Below are 10,272 nucleotides of genomic sequence, written 5' to 3' on the forward strand. Positions count from 1 at the left end.
CAACGACGGACTACCAACAGCAGACTTTCTACTAGCACGAGGTTGCAATGTGCCCTCCCTCTAATTGTAGAAGTTGTGGCCACCCAACCTCATCAGCTCATCACCTCTTCACTACCTGCCATTTCACCCTCCACTTATGATACTCTCTCCACCTTCACCTAAGGGTGTCAAAACCTAACCCGAACCATTAAAACCAGACCGAACTGCCCTGTTATAGCCCAAACTGGCCCGAACTGAAGCTTAATGGGCTGTGTTTGGGCTTAACAACCTTAGGCCGCACTAGTTCGGGCTGGGCCCATGTGTGACCGGCTAGCCCGAACCGTTTGGCCCGAAACCAGCCTAAACTCGAACCAACCCGTTAAACCCATTATAAATAAATAAAATAAATTTAATTTAAATGTAAAAGACAAGAAAACCCCCAAGTATCCATTTGTTTTCCTTAATTGTTTTGCTTTGAAATATGCAATCAACAAGCCTGTCAAAGCCTTCACCATTTGGAAGATAGGCTTAGTAAATATTTAGCAAGTGTATTATCATTTAAAAATCTTTTAATGCTTTATTTTGATCCACTTTTACTAGTAATATCAAATGTATCTTTTTATGTTTATAGGTCAAATAATCATAGTTGTAAACTATACAAAGAAAGCCTTAGTGTTTCATTTATTTGGTACCATATTGAAGAGTGATGTCGTAGTTTTTCCGTACTAAATATCCATATAGTAGTTCGGATTTGCCATAAGTCCATTTAAATTCAAGTTAGAGTTCTTTTAATTTTTCAAGTTCCTGAAATTGAATCAATTGATAGTTATCACAAATAGACACTTAAAAAAAAAACAAATAAATAAATAAATAAAAGATGAGTTATCACATGGTTGCTCTTTTGTTAAGATCAACACCTCTTAGGGAAGAGGTTCTGGGTTTGATTGTGTGATGGTAAGTTGGTAACATTATGTAATACCTCCATCTCCCATATATTAAAAATTTTCTGTTTCAATTCCAATGTGTATATTTAATTTATTCTAACAGGAGATCTATATTATACAATAAGCATTTTAATATCAAAATTTATTTAAAGCAAAAAATATATATATAATTCATATATATCTTGTGATATCAAGTAATCAATAAAAACGTGCAATTTTTTTGCTAAATGCATTTGTAATGAGTAATCTTTTTCTGGTAAACTTTGTAACAAGTAATAAATGCATGAACATCATTAAATAACAACTTCTTGCCTTAAAACTATTCATCATTTGTTCTATTCCTTTTGCTAAGTTTTTTTTTTTTTTTTTTTTTGGGTACAAAGGTGCTTTTTATATATAGCGAAATTGGGATTGTGATATTACATAGTAATAACCTCTCCACCGAGAACCCAATTTCTTAACCATTCTACTATCTTCCAACATAGTGTGTTGTGTGATATCAACATGAGAAAATATAAACATGAAGATGAAACTTCAAATTAATGTGAAGATTGAGACATTGAAGGAAATCAATATCAACTTGAATACTTTCTCATACATTATAGGGATGAGTGCCTATTGAATGAATAAAAGGAAATGGAAGATGTTGTTCGTGCCCATGTGTTTTAAGCTCAGAAGGATTCAGCTTTTGTTCCAAACAATTATTGTTGTGTTAACACCTATGCACCTGAATTTGCCTAATTCTTGAACAAAAAATACGCTGATTACAAAGTTCCTACTGAGTAAGCCTTTGCACGTTCGTAACATAGTTTCACATTGTTATAATGCTTACAACCATCATCAAAATTTAAAAGCTTATAATAACCCAAGTTTGCTAGCGATGCATGGATGATGATTTAAATCATAGAATCAAGGTTCCAATCTCTTCAAGAAAATATTGCATTTCTTCTATCGATTCAAAATTTTTTGCTCTACTACCACTAACTTATCATATCATGTTTCACTTTGTGCATTATGTATGAATAGTAGTTTTCCATGACCATTATTGCCAATCCTTGACTTCTGCCACATTTATGACACTAATCAGTGGACAACGTTGTCACATCCTCCCAGCCGGTACCCTATCTGGCATACCCGAGAGTGTGATCCACAGCCCAAAAGATCAAGTTTAGGAACGATCATATCCATTTCGCGCAATAACATAATCAAAAGCAAGAACAAATCATAATGTTCAAGTAATTTATAATAAAAGTCAAGAAAGGATCTCAGAAGGATCACTAAAAAAAAATATCAGAGTGCGGAATAACAAGATACCAAATCAAAAGACAACTGTAGAGTATAGTGGAAATATACCCTACAAACACATGCGGAAGGTAGATCGAAATCTAAATAAAGCTCTAAGCTAATACAAGTAAAGTAAAAGATAAGTCTACAAGAAACAAAGGAAATCTAATCCACATCTTTAGTCAGCTCTTCTTCTTCTTCAGTCTTCATCTTGTTCACTTTGTGCTTACTCATACTTATCGTCATAGTATTCAAACCTGTAGAGAAGTCTAACAAAAGATTGTACAAAAAGGAATGAGTTTCGAAAGAAACTCAGTAAGACAAGTTAATCCATAACAACATAAATAACATGGAAGCAAACCATAACAAGATGCAATGCAATATGAAACACATAATGTATGTATGCATCTAACTCTATGTATGCTGGTCTCTATGGCAGACATGCTTTAAGTCATAGCACCGTACTTCTTTGGGTAAGTCCGCTCACATCCTCAACCATTTAAGATATCTTGGATTCTCTCACGGATCATTTCACCGGTCTTGAGCAGCCGGTTGGTAATGGGTAAAGTCCACATCAAACCATGGTAAGGGGTTAAGTCAACACACTCTCTCACAACCGTTTGGTATAAGTACCGGCGCATGTCAGGGAAAAGCCTAGCCCAATGCAAGTCATCTACTCAGTTACATCAATTCAGGTCCAGATACTTCCATTCCTCGTCCCTGACGATCCTTTCCGGTATCCTTTCCACTAGAGTCCTAATAGTCCCTGACTACGGACTCATCAACCCTATTGGTTATCCACATATGGTAAACGGGAAGCTCTCATGTCCCCTCAAGGATCATTTCACCGGTCTTGAGCGCCCATGAGCCCAAGTCTAGCCATATGCAACCCTCCAATAAATGGCCTCTTTCGAGTATCCACAATGTGATCCATGTCCTCTCACGGATCTTTTCACCGGTCTTGAGCGCCCACGAATCCCCATTGCTACCACGGGTCGTTCGGTCTCAATACCCTTCTGATTCGGGTCTGATATAACAGGGGTATATCCTAGCCAAACACTGCTAGACAACCCTAGGTATGACAACCATTGATTCGGGAAAGCGTCGATGGGCATCTTCGGAAAACAGCCCATACTATTCCCTCCGATGTCTAAGGACAGAAGCATCAATAGGATACTCCCCATTCCCAAACCAAACTTAAGCAAACACATTCTCAGATCAGTCATGACATACACAACCAACAGTTCATCATATGCAAGAGAATGTAAAAGCAAAATCAGATTAAGCAGTAATAAGTAACTCATATAACATGAATAATGAAAAAGATAATATAAATAAGTGCTACTGTTCTCACAGTAGGAGATCAGAATTAAAATACAACAACAGTAGGTAATTTCATAGTTTCATAAAGTAGAAACCAGAGAACAAGCAATCTATGTAGTTAAGGAATCAACTGTCCTTACCTGATTATCGAAGAATATGATCCAAAACCGAAGAGAGCAACTCCAAACTTAGCAAATAGACTCCTAACAATCATAGATACAACATTAGGAAAGATGCCTAAAAGATCAGAGAGCAAACGAATCAATTCGGGCGAAAAACGAAGCTACTGACTCCTTTGGTCGAGTGCTTGGTAGACTAGCCCAGTCGACCAAACAGTCGACCAAGCAAGTCAGTACGGAATTGTACAGACTGCTTTGGCCATAACTTCCTCGTTTGAAGTCGGATTGATCCGAAATTCGAAGGGGAACTTCCTAGGATGTATTAGAATCATATGGGAAGGTAAAATCATCAAGTCATGGGGAAAATATGGGTTCTTGATCTAAACCAAGAAATTAGGGTTTCAACCTTATGGTTCCCATAAAAAGGTTGAGATCATAGAATGAAAGAAAATTAAATAATTGGCCAAAGGAAATAAGAAAATCATAGGAAAACTAATTTAGGTTACTAGAAATATTACCCATGAGGTTTCCCTCGCATGGGAGGTTAACAAGAGTTTCCAGAACTCCAACAAGGGTTAGGGTTTCAAGAAAATCTTCGGCTAGGGCTGAGATCATGATGATGATCATAGATCTCAAAGAAACGAAGGAGATCACGAAGGGATGGTTGCAAGGATGCAGCATCAACTTCCTGATCTCAATCAAGAACAAGATCAAGAAAAGAAAATTAATAATTCAGAAGAGATACTAACCTTGAATTGTAAGAATAGAGAAGAGAGGCTTCAGATCTGAAGAGGAATCTTCGAAATCACCAGAGAGAGTTTCGGAGAGGTGTTCTCACGTTCAAAAAGTGTTTAGGAGGCTGCCGTTACTAAGAAACTCGAAGTAGGGTTTAAATAAGAGTGAAAAACCCTAATATTACAATTTCTCGGATTTCACCTTCCTTTGGTCGAGTGCTTGGTCGAGTGGCCCACTCGACCAGTCAGTCGACCAAGGCAGAACAACAAGGTTCAAACAGGGATTCGGAGGGCTATACAGGGTCAAATTGAATGAGGTTTTCTTCTACGAGTCAATCAAGAAGTCTAGTTTTGGGAAATATATTCGGATTGAGCACAGAAATTCATTAGGTATTTCAACTAATTCACCCCTCTTCGGTGCGCAGATTCAGAACAAAACTGATGGCTCTCATGGCAAGGCTACGGGTAATCAAGATTCACCCTAGGAAAAGAGAAACAAAGAATGCACAATATGAAAAGGTGTTGGGAAGTTTCCAACAGATAAAAGAACATTAGGGTCTCAGATATGGTTACCTCTCAAAAGAGTTGGTTACCTCCCATGAGAGTTACCCATAATTAACTCACAAAAACAACCCAAGATAGATAAAGGAACATCTCATTAGTATTTCAAAATCAAGAATGGAATTAGGAAGGGTCTACCAATGAGAGAAAAGAATGTAAATAAATTCAAAGGAAAGAAATCCTAATATCCCATGGGAAGACTAGGGAGAATAAAAATTCACCCTAGGGAATAAAGATAAAGAAATCATAATAAAGAAAGTCTTGGGGAGGATCCAATGAATTAATAGAAACTAGAAGGGTTGCCAATTGGTCCAAGGAAAAACAAGGATTAACTCCTCAATCATGAGGACACAAGGGAAGGTCATGGTAATAGTATGAGACCTTCCCCACAATCATAAAGATAGGTAGAAAATTCAGGGAAAGTATCATCAAGATCGTTGGTGGAATCAAATTCAAGAATCATCGCCATATGGCTTCAAGAACATATAGTGAATTGGGGAATTCACTCTAGGGCTAAAAGAATTAGAGAAGAGGTTATTACAGCAGTGTAATAACCTTCTCATAATCAGAATATCAGAAGTAGAGAAGAAAGAATGAATTAAAGAAGAAACGAATTGAATACCAACCTTTTAGAAGAGAAACCGATGAAGAAATCTGAACAGATGTTTGAGGGTCTTCCTTGGCTTTGAAGGAGAGGATCTAGGGCTCTTCCCACGTTCTCCAAAGGTTTAGAACAGATTGGGATTGAAAAACATGGAGTTCCCCCTCTTTAAATAGCACACAGAGTCCAAGAATTACTAGGATTTCACCAAACTGACCAAACTGACCCTGTTGATTGATTGGTTGCCAAAGAGGAAGATCTAAGGTCCTTTCCATGTTCCATAGAGAGTTAGAAACCTAGTGGGATTGTTTACCACGAAATTAAAAGAAAAAAAAGCTTTTAAAAACCTTCAAAACAGAAAATTACCAAAATGCCACTGCCTAGACAGCTTGTTCAAAAATAGGGATTTAATGGGCCTAACTTCAATATTTTTGGATGGGCTTCTTTCAACGCATCATACTAATTACCTAGTACGGAGAGATGTCTTCAAACCAGGTCCAACTAAGCTTTATGTCCATCAACCGAGTTCTTCTTCACTAGTGAGTAGTTCAATACCAAATCAATTAAGGTTTCCATAAGGAAACACCATCATCAATATCCATGGGTTTTGGATCAAACACCATATCTTCTACTGAGATGGCCCACGAAGACATCATCCCTTATTTTGGGACATTGGATCAACCCTAAGAGAAAGGTCTGACATGGCTTCCTAAGATTTTCAAAGATAGTAAAACTGAAATCACGGTCAAATTTCAAAATCAACATTAAACAAAACTGAAATCACGGTCCAACTTCAAAGTCAATAATTAAACTAACCCTTCTTTACCCAAAACAGATAGGGTGACCTGGCTAGGTTTGGGTCGGGTTTCACAAGCGTGGTCAATTGCAGTTTTGGAGATATCCCTGATGAGGCCGAGTTAAAAAAACTCCTTGTTAAAGCTACGCAACAAAGGATTCAGCTTCAAGTATGGCATCAAAGAGATTTATGACTACTCAACTGTTCAAATAAAATACACTGGAGTTGTAGACATAAATCTCTTTGATGCCATACATGATAGACTAAGGAATGCAGACTAAGGATTCAGAAATGTCAAATAAAATACCTTCCAAAGGATTCAAAAAGGTATGCATTCCAACAAAGGACTCAGAAAGGTCTTGAAAATGTCACCTACTTACTTTTCTTTCTCCAGCTTCGAAGTTGTCCTGAGCCTGGGAATCATAAGTAGGTGACATTTCCAAGACCTTGAACACCCATGATAGACAGGTATGCTAGAGGTAGTTCTGAGCTAATTCAAGAATGCAGAAGGATTCCCTCCAGATTCAAAATTGAAGTGCTAAAAAAGAATCCAGATCTTTTTAAGAAAAAAGAAACTGGTATAAGGATAGCAAAGCTAATTGATGCACCTAATCGAAGTATGTGATATGTTAGTAATGAACAAAGATGGGATTTTTTTAGTACTACAAGGAAAAAGTACTATTAACTAGTAACACTTCCCTTTTTCCCGGTTTTCACTCTTCAGGATTTGCAGATTACCACAAAGCAAGAGAGAAGAGCTTTAGGGCTGAGTAAATAGAGCTCCTCAATATTTGAATAAAGCCCAACTTTCCCAGCCAATGAGTCAAACCCTGTTTGGCCTGCTAGTCCTTGGATGTTCTCCATAGGCTTGTGTACTCTTCCTGCAATTACTCTACAGACTATTAAAGCCTTCCTTGCAGATTGGTTTTCTTCGTAGAGTTTAATAGATTCAAAGGCTCTTCCACTTGTTGAAGTTGTGAAAACACCAACACCTCCCTTGAGCTCTTTCTTTGTTGAGAATCCATGTCTAATGATCTGACAAACGCTGCATTTATCGGAAACACACAGATTGGAGGAGCCATTCATGCCAAGGGAACATACAACAGTGGTGCCATAGAATCTCAAAAGCTCATTCCCATCAGCCAGGCAACGTGGGTGTTTCTTAGGGAGTTTACTGGCTTTGTTTTTCACCATCTCCCTGTATTCTTCAAACCGAGCTAGGTTCTTTTGCATGTTATGGACCTTCAAAACCTTCTCGATTCGCCCGCAGTTGTTCTCAGACTTCAACCAGCTTGCGCGGCAAATGATCTCCACAATCTTTCTAGATGAGTCTCCTTCCGTAAGTTCAGTAACTGAGCCAGAGCAAGAGGTGAGTGATATGAAACTATCACCAACGACAATGAAAAAGGTTGCATGGCTTCAAATACAGATGAAGATAAAACAAATTGAAAGTTTATAACCCAAAAGACCACAGTGAGAGAGCTTCTGATTTCATAATTCGATGAAAATGGAGACAGATTGATGGTTTATGACTGAAAAATCTATATGAGATCCATCTGGGTATCTAAAGAAAATTGACCTTTACACCCACCCCCACCCCCAAACAGAGACAAGATCACAAGCAGATCCAGCAAATTTTGACATTATTCACAAGAAAATCAGGTACTTTAGTATGTAGTACAGAACAGTAAGATCCACAATATATGGCTAGGAAACAACTTATTGACAGAAGTTGCCAAAGAAAAAATCTGTATTTCAAACAGATAAGACAGCTGTGTTGGAATCCAGTTTCAAACAGAAAAAACAGCTATGTTGGAATCCAGATGAAAATACAAGTTTTCAAATTGAGCATTGCGGTTCAGGTTTGGAATCTGCCAGAATCAACGGAAATCAGCAATCGGATTCTAGATTTCAAAACCTTGGCCGTATATTATCACAAACTGGGCTAATTTTTCTTCGATAAGATACAAAATGACTAAAACTTTATCAACTTTATGGATTGAAAGATTTAAGTTTCAGTATAAGAGGAGTTAGATATACAGGGACCATTGAGAGCCGATGCAACTAAGAAAGGAAAAGATGCTTAAAATAGACTTCTCGTATGAGACGAATCCAATCTTACCAGCATGATTTGATAAGTGATGTGCTTCTAAGGAGTCCCACTTCCCAAACTGCTTTCCACATCTATGGCAAGTCACTGTAGATGATCCATGAGAATCCACCTCATGAGCAGCCCTAGAAATAACCCCACCACCATCACCAATACCACCAGAAAAAGCAGATCGTCCAAATACAGGGGACTCTCTACCAGAGAGAAAATTTTGAGACTTCCTTGGATGTGTAGCTGAGCTCCTAAAGGAAGGTTTGTCCCTGTAAGCGTGCCTGTTATGCCCTTCTGGACCAGGCGTCCCAGGCCTAAGGGTACCAACAAAAGTTGAGCCTCTGCTGCCGTCGCCAAAACCGCCACCGCCTCCGCCGCCACCACCTTCATGGAAACCACCAATGCCGGTTATCTTGAGTTCACACCTTGAATTGCTGAGAATCACTTCATGGGTTATTGGGTTCAGGAATTCACTACTCCCTATAGATCTTGGGCTGCAACTAGGAGGCCTTTCTAAGTGTCTCTTACTCCCATGGATAACATCTTTCAGGTTTGCAATGGACCTTGAACAACCAGACCTACCAACTTTCCTGGTCGAGATGGAGCTCAAATGGCTCCTAGCTTTTGGATCATAAACATCTGAAGGCTCTGATTTGCAATAGAGAGATTTCTTCAGCGAAAACCAAACTGTTGGCATCTTCTTCTTCTTCTCCTCCTAATCTTTCTTCGTTCCTGGTACAAGGTTCTGTCTCAGGTTTCACAAGATATTCAAAGCCTTTCTCGGCAACTGCCTTCTGCAGTCGGCAAGAACTGCTTCCAAGAACATAACATCGCTTTCCTTACCATAGTCTTGTCCATCTTTGTAAGGTTTAAACCCAGCAAGTAATCTGTGTAAAAGAAGCTAAACATCAATTGAAGTCACTCTCCCCTCATAAATTATTTCTGTTTTCTTGCAAATCTGCGACATTTCTCCTACCTCTGAACACAGCAAACTAGCTACTGCTGAAAGTCTGAGAAAGAAAAACCCAATTCAAATCAGTAAGTATTTCTCCAGATTCGAACCATTAAGGAGTTAGGAACAGTTCTTGAAGCTGAAACATGGACCACCCAACAGAAGACGCGGCTGCATTTACTCCCAAATGGGTTTTAAGGGAGATGTGAAAAGAAATGCAGAAAACGACTTTAGAACCAGAAACCAAGAAGCCAGGTAAGAAGAAATAATAAACGTAAATTCATGGAAAAGGGTATCATTGTTTCTTGGAGACATGGAAACAAACCTCAAAAAATTGAAAAACCTTCGTCCTATGGCATTAATGAATGAATACAGAAAACACTGCGGAGCACGTCTGACCCTCAGAAAGAGAGAGTGTGTTGTAAGCAATTTCGGAAAGGTATTAATTCAATGACAGAAAATTACAGACGCCTGAGATCCCATTGTCGTGACCCATGGATTTTGATTTTGTTTGGTGAATCGTAACAAAATCTTAGCAACCAGAATGGTTATTAATGACTCTTGGCAGTATGGTTTACAGGTTAGCACTCATTTATTATTTCTTCATTATCTGTAAAGATTGCAGATTGAAGAGCGTTTCAGAAGCGAGGGAAGAAGGGAACTAGACATCAGTAAATAAAACAAGGTGATAAGTTCACCGAAAAGAGAAAACCAAAGTGACCAAGAATATATATAAGCCAATCGGAATACACGCCAGTTGTCCACTCCACATGATGGGTCAAAATCAATTTCAGATGTCAAATGGTCAGGTCCAATTAATTTCAGTCGGGTTAGTAGGGATTGAGCAGTAAACGGCTAGATTGATAGGAGTCATGAAA

The 10,272-nt window shown here is 38.4% G+C and overlaps 1 protein-coding gene across 1 annotated transcript; it reads right to left on the reverse strand.

The window, feature by feature from the left end:
• Positions 1-6,737: 6,737 nt before the first annotated feature.
• LOC149028750 (zinc finger protein-like protein) lies at positions 6,738-10,002 on the reverse strand. The gene is made up of 2 exons (XM_089138918.1): positions 8,464-10,002; positions 6,738-7,693 (listed from the first exon to the last, which is right to left on the reverse strand). The coding sequence occupies exons 1-2, from the start codon at positions 9,137-9,139 to the stop codon at positions 7,062-7,064; spliced, it is 1,308 nt and encodes a 435-aa protein (XP_088995044.1). The 5' UTR covers positions 9,140-10,002; the 3' UTR covers positions 6,738-7,061.
• Positions 10,003-10,272: the final 270 nt, after the last annotated feature.

Source organism: Hakea prostrata, chromosome 1, assembly GCF_041222555.1.
Source record: "Hakea prostrata isolate BN-2017 chromosome 1, UWA_Hpros_2, whole genome shotgun sequence".
NCBI classification, from domain to species: Eukaryota; Viridiplantae; Streptophyta; class Magnoliopsida; order Proteales; family Proteaceae; genus Hakea; species Hakea prostrata.